Raw genomic sequence first — 12,113 nt, 5'->3', positions numbered from 1 at the left:
TATATGTGCTGCCATTGGCCTGCCTGGCTCAGTGCAGATTGATAGCGGTTATACCTTCCGGTTGTAACGTCGGAACAAGAGATGGCATGAAAACTTCCACGCATGATCGCAGCACCTCATCCGCGATCTACTGAGCCTTCAACAACTGCCTCTTGGTCGAAATGAAATAAAAATTTTGCGATCAGTCGTCTTCGTAATTGTCTAATTGAAGGGATTGAATTTTCTAGGAGCGAGATCGCCTGCGTCATTACAAAATCCATCGCACGATATACAATACCGAGAGGAGCAGGGTCAGCAAGCGCTAGCGGATGAATTTGTCTCCATCAAGTAGCAACTCGTGGTCGATTGAATTCTGGTGTCTTGGGCCATTTCTTAAAGAAATTGCGAAAGTTGAGTCATAATTCGCTCCCTCCCTAAGCATCCAGGTCAGCGGTTATATGAGATGTCCTAGTCGATCTAGTCGATTATTTTGAGTGTGAAGACTCCTGAAATATTTTAAGTAAGGGGTCCGGCAGCCCGCACGAGACTACAGTGATCTCATAGTAATTTAATTGATCACGCGGCTGGTGGTAGGATCAGAAGAGTACGGTCAATGTGGGTACGACGCAATCGATGCTGCAGTAAATAGTATAATGCGCACTGATTATAACGGTGCGGTATACATTTCCTGAGTCAGGGGATTGATCGTCACAACCTAAGTACGTCCACCCATGTTTTCATCCAATTATTCTCACGTGGCTCCATTAAGCGTGCTTGTGTTCTCATATACCCGAACTTTATCAGTCTCCCGAGAATACTTGCTGCGCAGCTTGAGTGATCGACAAGTGGACTTTACTTCGAAGTAACATTGCGATACCGTTATTGATGATGATGCTCGAGAGACTGTCAATTAGTAGAACGACAAACGTCGGATCTCGACTGTTTGAAGTCAGCTGACCATGTAGGTTTGTCGAATCTGACCTCCTTTGCCAGGTCTAGGTCTGGTGTCCAATTCGGGGCAATGAGAATCCCTTGCTGTGGCTTAAGGAATCATTGCAGCAGCGTTGGATGTCTTACTGCGAATCAGATTCGTGCGACAACTTGCCAACATGAATCAGGAGACCCCATGTCGGAGCCGTGGGCCCTGGAGTCGTGCATGATCGCTGTGAGCCGTGAAGTTTCTGAGTGGGTCTGTAGATAATAGCTCCTTGTTCGGTCACAGTTACTTTGCCGAGGATACCACCACTTCCTGAATGATGCTTTCCGGGAAATAAGAAGATTATACATATAATAGAAGTATCTAAGTCCTCGCTTAATTTAATCGGAGATTTATCCTGTAGATAAGGATGGGGCAACAGCTACCACTGCAACTAGATACCTATATTAACTTCAGAGAAATACAGACCTCAATCATGTTGGGGCGTCGTCAAGGCAGACGCGATCCAGACTGGGTCTTGCGGTAATCGTTGGTTTCGTCCAGTCTCTGACTTTCGTGGACAAATAACAGGTTTCGTGTCTAGGAAACATAACCTAAAAGGATACCCATGTCACTTAGTGGTGGGGCTATGCTGCGCACATTCACCGTGACCCTAACCCTCATGCACCGGTAACGACCATACTCTAGCAAGAAAGTATGACTTTAACTCCAGCCGGGTGTTGGCGCGTGCAGCTTGGTGGCGTAGGGAAATTGCGCAGTGTCCGTGTCCGGGACAGTGGTCCTGGTGATGTTTTCGTCGCAGCCTAAGCGCCCAACCTCCTTCTGATCATTAAATAATTAGAGATTAGAGAGCGAGCTAGCGTGTCGAATGCCACTGCGTCAGTCAGTCAGTCAACTAATCTACGCTGAGAATCTGGTGGAGTTGCAATACATTATTGCTGGTTTAGGGCGACCATAAGTGTTGTGATACCCGATCCATTGGTCGATGCAAACCCACGTTGGTGGTCAACTGGTCATTTATTGGATTCGTGCTTCACAACTTCTGAATCACAAACGTTGTTGCGACTCGATAAGGTTGCCTGTTGGACGAGGACAAGGAATGTTCCGTTCAGTGTTTAATTAGATTCTCGCCAAATCTATCAGCAAAAAGCATGTAGGTACCGAGAGTTCACAGATACAAGATTTAACGAATTATGCGAGAAGCATAAGCCCAATAGTTGATTGACTAATCATGGAGATTTCCATTTTCCAATTTACCCGGTCAACCCAACAACGAAGACGGTCTGGTGCATTGTTCGCAGTCTTCGTCGCGACCGTTTCCCAGCATGTTGTCTGACTACCGTAGCCAATCGCGCACGAACTATCAAGACGCGGTCTGTCACTCGCAAAGATTATGTTAAAAACCCTCAACGACTGCATGTCGCGGTGCCAAGCACAACAGAATTATGTACGAAACGTACCCCGCCCTTTAAATTGAAATAGTCCGCTGCAGTCCGAACATTACTTGGTTGGCGGTTCTTGCGACCTGCGGAATGCCCATGCACTCTATGACATCCCTCTTCAATCTTCATTTCTAATGCTTGTGTGCAGCCAAACGAATTGGATTCAGGTTTGGCCGAGCCCCTCCTCAGGCAGATCCCTGGCGCTGGGCGTGACACAAGCGAGATTACGAGTGGTTCCTGACGTGGCTGCTTGTCCAGGTCACAACGAAAGTTAAAATTAGATACAGGGGAAAACAGTAGTCTCGCGGTACCCAAGGATTCCCTGTCACGACTTTTGAGCTGTTATCTATTAGTCCCGACACATCTATCCTTACAACCGATTGTAGACTGAGGTAAATTTTTGTATAGCAAGAAGGAGAAACATTCAAAAGTATTATTTCACAGACTACGATTAACGACCCTATAACTATGGTTGCTGCAAAAATATATGGGACTCAGAATGCGGCAATTTAACTTGTCGAAAGCACTAAGCTGGTCGAAGAATATTCCTTTCGTCTCAAAGCATCTCACTGGTCAAAATAAAGCATTCTAGTCACATGGCCTTTTGGATGCAGGTTTACAGTCATCGGGTGGGACTACTCGGCAATGAGCCGAATCGAGACCTGTCAAACTTTGAAGTGCATGATCTGGCACAAAATAGTTCTCCAAGCAAGCCAACAGAGCCGGGGGCCCGAGGCCGACCGCGAACAAGGGTGTGGCATATTTATTTGCGCAGCTAGAACATAGTAACCTAATTCTTCCAGGAGGCTAATGTTTGTTAATGGCATATAACTTATTCATTTTGAAAACTGAAACTGCGAGCTGGGTGAGAAAGCCAAGCAAATTCCCACTATCGCGGATCAGCTCATGTCTGAGATTAGGTGAGGGGAGAACCTTGGATTACGAGCGCCGATCCTAGTGATGGTTCAATTCGTGTGGTGGCAACCTAGTTCCGCGTTTTTGTTTGGCGATTACTGAGCTGCCCAAGAGATGGTAATGCGTGATAGCGATTTGTTGGCTACTTTCAATGGTTAAAGTCGACTTAGTCATCTCGCCATTTCGCTTGAAACAACAATCTGCGTCCGAGCATCGTGACCGTTCCCCCGGCATGCTGTAGGGTTTTAGGTTGGTTCCAAAGAGTTGGGTTGTTCCGTACTTGCGGAAAGTGCATCCGAAGTACAAGTGCGGTCTGATGGACCATCCAAAAACTTACAAACAAAATTTTCATGCGATGAATATGATAGGCTCGCTCCGTTCAGATCATGCCAAAAATATAGTAATACGTTATACTTTAGCGGTGTATAAATACTGCCCACCATCAGACTTGGAACCTTCGAGTTGAGCAGTCGTGCGAGCGTCTGTGGTATTATTTGTTGGCACAGAATGACGGAGGCATGACACGGAGAAGGGCTGAGCCACGATTACGCGATGAGCGGAGCAACCGAGGACATCCCTGATCGCCGGCAGCTCGCGTTAGGTGACACTGCGGCGGTATGTCATGTCAGTATTCAGTATTCATCGGACAAGTCCGGTGATGCTTGTTGCGCGTCATGGGTATAGAGACGACGCTGTAACCTGTAACCTCTGCGCCGGGGCCGGAAGTGAGACGCTCTCAGCCGCTAAGTTGGGGGTCTGAGTAAGGCAAACATGCTAAAATAGCGTGGTAGTGCTCGACAAATTACCCTATATAAATACATAGCTATACTCTAGCTATGGTTTCGCCTGATGTAATCGGCCATCTGCATGTGTGGCGTGTAGCACATCACCATTAAATGTTCTCTGGTCACCCCTAGCTTGGTGTCGGTCGTCCACTTAGTGAGACAGCGGCATCGTCCGGGATTGAGTTTCATCATGCACAGGCACTGGTCTCCTTTGGAACGACAGTAGCACGGTCCGTGCAAAATATTAAACTTTACGACTAAGACAATGTGCGATAACTCGAAGCGAGCAGCGCCTGGATTCAGCTAACAAAATCTTCGCATACAGACAGTCTAAGCTGGCCCGGCCCACACAAGTTGCGAGGCTAGCTTAGGTCCGCTGAGATACAAACTAAGCCACAAACACCAGTCAGCACCTTGTACAATTGTACTTCCTTTGCGTGTGACGGGAATATCAGCGGCAATGCTGTAAACAGGGTTGTTCGGAATATTCGTTCAAATAATATTCGGCGAATAACTAACGATAACGAATATTATTCGCTGACCTTCCACGCAGCGAATAATTGAGCGAATATATTCGCCGAATATTCGTTATTTGCTCAGTTGACTGGTTCAATTAGATCTCTATAGCTTCATGCTAATAATAATTGAGAAATGAGGGCTCTTTGGCTCTTTTCATGCTAACTACACTAGTAATAATGCATAAATGTACTATTTCTGCCATTGCACTGGCGGTATTATACAGATAATATAAATATAATAGGAGGGAGTACATATATTCAGCAGAGCTACTATGTGCTCACTCACTCACTCGGTTACTCAGTAGGTCGGATGGCTCAATAACTCTTAGATCATTAAGCTATAGTATTATTAATTGAGTTCAAGTTGACATTAAGCAGGAGACCCCTTCTTGAGCTCTTGAGAAGGTAATTGTTTGCTAGAAATCAACTGCTGCCCAACACATGCAAGTGGGCAGCCGATGACTATACTTAAAACGGGGGCCAAACTAGCCTATTCGGGTTAGAAAGCTGCACACGTGATTGTATTCGAATATTCACCGAATACTCTAATATAATAAATCGAATATTAGTCGCAATACCTTGCATTTGCGAATAACGAATACCAATATTCGTATTCGGAAAAGCCTTAGGCCTGTAAGTTTTCGTGACAACAGGATAAAATCCTATCCGGTTCAACTATAGCATCTCATGGGCTTGCTTATTCCCGGAGTAGCGAATTATAGAATGATAAGAATTTCAACTGCTTGAGAGTCTCACCTACGTAAATATGCGACCATAAGTGCAATTGTTTGGTGGACAACAGGGCCTGACGTGATCGGGGACACGGGTGCTTTCGCATGCCTGCTCAAGTTATTGCAAAGATCAATTTGAGTCGCTGCCGTGGACAAAAAATGAGCTTTATGTGAGTGTCATGGGGAAAGAGTATTACCTAGTGTCGACCAGAAGTCGGCCTCTGCTCATCGGTGGTCCCGTCTTAACTCTCGATGACCATTAACTTATTACCAATTCATCAATCTTTTTAAAAATCAGAATTTCCATTATGATCAAAATTCAGTCATGCGCTGTGACAATTAAATGTCCGCCCATCCAGTGCCTGTAATACAGGAAGGACCAATGACTAGTCCCACTTGGAGCAGACGAGCTCCTGTTCATGCACCCGACAAAAATCCAGCCAAGTAATCGGAATTTTGCAGATTTTGCCTATCACGTGATCTGATGTGTCGGCCGCTTGCTATGGTGCGGAATGGGACGTGTGGTGAGGTTTGGCGGTGTACTATATGTTACGGGTAACTGGCGGGATAGCTTGGTAAATATATATTTTAGATAATTAACTATGAGGTCCGGGACGGGGAACAAGCATCTCGTAATTGCTCTTAATACTCCTTCCCTCGGCCCGTCCGCGCCTAAACAATTAGCAAAACTTTTCATTGGACAACGTATTTCCTTCGACTCCGGGTAGAGCTCGGGGCGAGCGCCGATAAACCCTTGGGCTCCAGCGTTCGGGTCGAGGCACACGAGACCCTCAGGAGCTTACTCCTGACATATGGCATGGTGTTTCGCGCGAAACAATGTCGTCACAGAATGCCACAGTTACAAGTTCAATGTCATGCATGTCAACAATAATCAGAAAATAATTTCATCCCTCGTCTGGAAGAATACAAACAGTTGTTGCGTCCGTGGCTGTCGGTGACGCAGCAACAAGATTGCCAGTGCCTGCTGCCACAGGCAGACGCGAATTTTGAGTCGCTGCACGCTTCCTGTATTCAGCACCGTCAAATGGAAGTCCGACAAAATAACAGTAATAAATCGCGAAGAGGGGAACATTGGCATGGCAGAGATGTCGCGTGGTGCTCTCGTACGTCCCGATCTCAGTACATAGATTTATCGGTGCCTATGGAAGGAATCGCCACAGCTTTCCAAAATCAGACAATGGAATAGCTGCAATGCAATTCTTCGGACAACCGAGAGTCTCCAGTAATTTGAAAATTCTGAGCACCAATGCGGCTGTGAATTTGATACCAGCATGTAGTATTCTCAAGCCCAACACACGCTCGAAAGACATTCTATTTTTCAGCGCACGTCAATTTTGCTAGTAGGCAATAATTGGAACCGGTAGCCATAACTCATCATAGTGAAGCACTGGCGCCACCTGCTGGGAATTCAACGTTCGAAAAATTGTATGTCAAGCCATAATCCGCATGATCATCGTAAAAGGTTCCACAAGATTGCATCTTTTCGTCCAAGAAGACCACCCATCACATACTTCAGGAATTAAGCGTATAGTCAAGCATGGTTGTCAACCGCGAAGCAGTCAATAATCGGATCCGGAGTTGACTAGCTAGTTAAAAGCCAAAACCAATTCTATTTCGACGACGTTCGCGTGTGGCCCATTCGTTGAGTCGCAATTGGTCTCAGAATAGCGCCCACTGGCATCCATCGTTCTATTCAATTCAGAACAGTAGCATCCCTGGTCGAAGCGAGAAACGAGACAAATTTCGCGAAAGCACGTGCGGCCCTTGGTACTGAAATCACGCAAATCTAGATTGTTAAATCGCAGCCGCTACTCATCAACTGATGTTCAGAGATCGCGACATAAGTATCCGAGATAAATGTTTTTCTCAGAAATAGAGCGCGCTGATTGAGTAGGACGGACGTCGGAATAAAAGGGTCTGTCGTCGGAAGAACGCAAACTCGGGGTTTTTCCGGCGAAGCTCCTGACGTCATATGTCGCGCACCGAAGAAGCGACCATGGTCCAGCAGTATCATTCCCGACGATAGACAAGACCCGTACGGCAATACAGATTGGATGGGTCGATTTTTAACTAGAAAGCCTGTCGAAGCATCCAGGATTTTGTGAAACAGCCTAACGGTTAGTTTGAACAATTCAACCGATATAACCGGCATGAAAGGAGTTATGCTCTTGGAAACCCTACATGTTCGTGATCCAATTGGCCCGAACGAGCCGTCACTACCAAGCAAAGTTTTGCAGTATTTCTCCAGTATTTCCAGTACTTCCAGTATTCTCGTGGCTCAGAACTCATTCTCGAGTATTGTCACTGTTGCGTGACGGCATGAGCAAGGTAGGGATCGATGGGATTAGTAGTATTGAATTGTAGATCGATTATTTTGTCCCGCGCCGCCAAGGCGAGAATTATGGAAGAAATGCGGTGTCGAGATCCAAAGCAGCAGGACAGTTGCTCTTGAGGGACATACAGTGTGGTAAGTACGATGATTATTTGCCAAAGGGGTATACACTGCGCGAGCATTATGATTTGCTAGATTCCCACGATTGGAAGAAAGATTGATCTAACATTGGCAACCGAGTGAGGCGGGCAGTTGACCCCAGCCTATAATGCCATTGATCGCCCGGATGTATAGAAAACGTAAAGCGAGAGAATTTTGCAGCTGGTTATGGATCAGCGGGGTATGGCATTCGGAAACATTAAACTTGGAGTGGCAGGTCAATGTCTTGGACGGCGAGTCACTTGTGCAAGGCCGCTCAAGACTTGCCGTCTAAATATCCGCGCTCTTGGACAGCGAGTCTTCAGAGCGAATTAATAATGACTACAGATCGAGATCATATATTGTATGATGGCAAACGCAAAATAATGAGCCGGCGGCAGTTTGTCGGTAGCTGCGCGGAGCGGCGCGCTCGGAGTCTCGATTTTGTTCCGGTGCTGTTCCAAACACGTGGGACGCACATGGTTGGCGGTACCCGGCCATGGGTACTGCAGCAACGCCACAGACACTCTTTCCGATAGTCCAGTCGGAAGTACCATGACCGATTAGTGGTATCTTATCGTTTCAGTATGAAACTACGCGCTAGATATCACGTCCTCTGCTTGTCTGGGGCCGCGGGGTGTGTCCAAGTTGGGGAGTTGTTATCTGGACTATTGCTTTCAGTGGAGCCACGCGGTATTCATTTGAGCTGCCATGAGACAAGAAGTTGGAAGAGGCTGACGAAGATGTGTTTGACAAGATGGCGACTGACTGTGGGCAGGCCTGCCCATCCGGAACCTTGGAGTGCATTTCTTTTTGCTTGTCATGTTTCGCTCCAATTTTCGAGTGATCACGAGATGTGCATTATGTGCGGAGAAGTCTGAGATACGTCTGGTCTGATCTTTTGCTGTCTACTCGACGCCCACCATTTTTTTGCCGTACTTTCTGAGCCAACGACAATAACATTAAGCTCGCTTCAATCGGTCGGGAGGTTTATATTTAAAAGGAAGTACGTCTAATACGTAAAAGGTCTATATACCGAAGAAATAGAGTAAATTCTGCTTGTACAGCGAGGCCACATTTGGCTGAAAAGAAAGCTGAATCGTAGAGACGATGGGCACTGGCGATGGGGTTGGGAGACCGGCGATCCGGGGTATGCTTGTCAGTTGGTACATACGACGACATAGGATAGTATACATTGAAAGTTATCTGCCGTACCCGGATGGGACACAGCTAGGGGCGAGTGACAACGTAATAGCGTGATGCAAGTCATAAGCGATGCGGCTGCTGCCTGGTGGCCGGGGTCGTGGCGTCGGCATGTCGCGCGACAGCTAGTTGTGCGGTGCACCCATTTGTTCGGATTGACCGATTAGCCATGCTCCGCCCACCTAATTTAGGATCTCGCTTGAGCTTATTATCGAAATGTCACTTTCGCTCCGAGCGCTGCGCCCGCCTCAACACAGACTACGACATTATTCAGATTCAGTAAATCGTACATAGAGCACTACAACAATAATTCAAGAGTTCAGTGAGTATAGATATGCATCCACTATGCCGATCAACGGAATTAAACTTTTTGAAGCGAATATCAGACAGTTAGGACGCGACCGCCGCGCGAATTTTTTGCCAAGGCCGATGAGTCGATGATGCTGCAGGTAAATCATTGGCCTATTGGCAGCGCATCCGGATGCGGTTCAACTTAATTGTGAGCAGGATCACTGCTTGTTTTGCAACGAATGGGCAATTTTTAGTGGGTTTGTCCGGTCGTGGTTGGTAGTGACGATCACCATCCGATGGGGCATACTGACGCAGCAGCAGTAGCGCTGAATGCCGATGCCGTTTACATCGAATAACTTTCCGGATCACGATCAATAGACTTTTTATAGGAGGTCGAGGCCAATGACCAGAGCCGTTGCAGCCCTCGCCCTCGCTGGCGGATCCGCGAACCGCAATTGTCTTTGGCGGCTAACCGAACATTGAAGCGGGACGATCGATGATGACGCATGGGTTTCATCTTTGCGGGTAATGGCATCACCCGCCGGGGTTAGGCACCGCTATTAAAGTCCGACGCCAAAACTCTCGACTGGGTGCCAGCCAGAATTTGGGCAGGGGCCAGCCCGGTACGTGTAACTATGCTTGCTTTTTTTTTTTTCGTTTCGTACACCAACAACGGCTGTTGTACCGCGCGTCGTCGCATCGTGCCTGACTGGCCGCGATGCTGCCCACTACTCCGCACCACGAGTCGTATGGCTCCATCGCGCTAACTCTGGAGGTGTGTGGGTGTGGGTGAGTGTTTGCCTGCCCTTACTGTATAAATACTGCCAACCTGCCTCTGCTCACCACCCCGCGGCCTGTCTTTCTCCGGCGTCTGTGTTTCTGTGTAGCTGTCCCCTGTCTCGCGGTTCGTCCGTCAAATATCGCCTTTATCAGCATGATCTCAATCCAGGATATACTGAACCCGTGCGATGATGAGCGACAGCAGCCGCCCCAGCGCTCTGTGTCAGTCCCACGGTCCACTATACCCCTGTCGACGACGACAGCCAATATGCTGTCGCCTGCCATGTCGCTCCACTCTGACGGCGACGACGCCGAGGCAGACGCCGAGGCAGACGCGGACGACAACGGGTCGACTACGTCAAGGTCCGACGGCTTCGTCCACTACGAATGCGTTTGTGCTGGTGCCGACAGCGAATGCCATGTCGACGTTCCTGCCCGCAAAGTCGTCTCCCATATCTTTGGCCGGAACAAACGCCAGACGCTGGCCATACCTGAGCACATGTGGGTGTCTATCTGTCGGCGGCACTATCAAAGGTTCGGACAATGACTGCAACATTATCTGTTTTGGTTGGACAGCTATTAATTCTCGCAGGGAAAGCTATCGAAAGGAAACCTTCCCGATCCTGCAGACCAAGCTCGTGCTCATGCAGCTCGACAAGCTAGAGCGGTGGGGCAAGGTCAGCAGTTTCAGTGTCATCAGAAGCAAACCCAAGCGTTACGCGCCTCGAAATTCGTATGCAACCCCGCTCTCGCCTCGGTCTCAGTCATACCCTCCTCCCGCCAACGACATAGACATTCAGACCGTCATTGATGGAACCGTGGATGACCATTCGCCCCATTCGTTCGCCGCGATAAGGGGTCTGCTTGTCACCATCCAGGAGTACCTCGAGCGGGAGACCGATCCCTCGCTGAGAGTGTTCCCGAATATTGAGATTCTACCGAATATCGAAGGCCCACTAGCCTATGTCCGGCGGGGTAGGAAACGCGGGTCATCCTCCAGCTCGGAGTCAACTTGCTTGTCTGAAGACATATCGGCGACCCCAAAACGGAGGCGGTCATCGGTCGCAATGATTGACCGCCAACCGCTAATGCTTGCGCCAAAACCTACGTCCACCACGGCGTCGCTGCCGCCCGCGAGATCGATTGCCTCAGGATATTCGTACCACTCGTATCCAGAACCTGACTTGCGACGGCTGTCAAACGAAAGCGATCCCAGGCTGTTCCCGTCGCCGCGGCTCGGCTTCCTGCAATATCGGCAGATCTATGTGCATAGCTAAAACATAGATAAGGATGGTTTGAATGGAACAACTTGTAAGATATAAATCTACAGACCTGCGGGCGGGTTTATGGATCGGCAATTGGCAGCGCTCTTTGGTATTGTGTTGGGAGTAAAGTGTGGTTGTAATTAAAGCATAGAATAGTAACCCTCGTTTGGTTGGCAACGCTGTTATTTGGGATGGATCAGCATGCAATGAAGGGAATTTGTTTATGTTGATAATAGCGACATGATGTCAATGACTGGATGTACTTAATGCTGAGGCATTTTTTTATGACGTTTTAAAGTGATGCCATCTTCGACTTCGCGTGTCTCCACGTGTTTGTCCACGTGCTATAGTCCAAGAGTGGGGGAACAGCATTTCGCTGGTGGTTCGATAAAATGCATTCTAAGACTTTGTTTCAGCAAATCGCGTGAATGTCTTATTTTCTTCGTCTGGATCGGAAACCCGTCCCCAAAAAAAGGTACGCGACGAGTTGTGGCCCGCGTACGGCAGCACAAAAAAGGGGGGCAGGGAGCGGTCAGGGTTTTCCGCCCAGAAGATTTTGAATGGATCAGAGAGGTTTCATCGAGTTCATTTGAGCAGCGCCTCAGACTCTTCGTCATAGCCAGAGTCAGTATTTTAGGGTTGACGCAATGCGGACGAGACACATCAAGTTCCGTATCTTGAATGGTGGATCGCACGACGCGATAAAAGGATTCCCCCGGTCGATTGCTCGGGCGACATAACCGCGGAACGTTCCGACACGGTCGCACCCGCCATTG

General features: G+C 48.1%; 2 protein-coding genes across 2 annotated transcripts; both read left to right on the top strand.

The window, feature by feature from the left end:
* The first annotated feature begins 8,174 nt into the window (after positions 1-8,174).
* POJ06DRAFT_252510 (uncharacterized protein) lies at positions 8,175-8,842 on the top strand. The gene has a single exon (XM_056187538.1). It carries the CDS (start codon positions 8,386-8,388, stop codon positions 8,677-8,679), a length of 294 nt encoding a protein of 97 aa, XP_056043829.1. The 5' UTR covers positions 8,175-8,385; the 3' UTR covers positions 8,680-8,842.
* Positions 8,843-10,226: 1,384 nt separating this feature from the next.
* On the top strand, positions 10,227-11,349 carry POJ06DRAFT_267974 (uncharacterized protein; the record flags this gene model as incomplete). The annotated part of the gene is made up of 2 exons (XM_056189279.1): positions 10,227-10,606; positions 10,665-11,349. 2 exons carry the CDS (start codon positions 10,227-10,229, stop codon positions 11,347-11,349), a joined length of 1,065 nt encoding a protein of 354 aa, XP_056043828.1.
* Between the last annotated feature and the right edge of the window lie 764 nt (positions 11,350-12,113).

This window comes from Lipomyces tetrasporus (genome assembly GCF_029532465.1).
Source record: "Lipomyces tetrasporus strain NRRL Y-64009 chromosome Unknown POJ06scaffold_5, whole genome shotgun sequence".
In the NCBI taxonomy this organism is placed as follows: Eukaryota; Fungi; Ascomycota; class Lipomycetes; order Lipomycetales; family Lipomycetaceae; genus Lipomyces; species Lipomyces tetrasporus.
The sequence above is the reverse complement of the archived record's forward strand: the minus strand, read 5'-3'. Positions and strand labels throughout refer to the sequence as shown.

What these genes read in the sequence shown, in the direction of transcription:
- POJ06DRAFT_252510 (XM_056187538.1), top strand. Translation starts at nt 8,386, where the DNA reads ATGAAACTACGCGCTAGATATCACGTCCTCTGCTTGTCTGGGGCCGCG.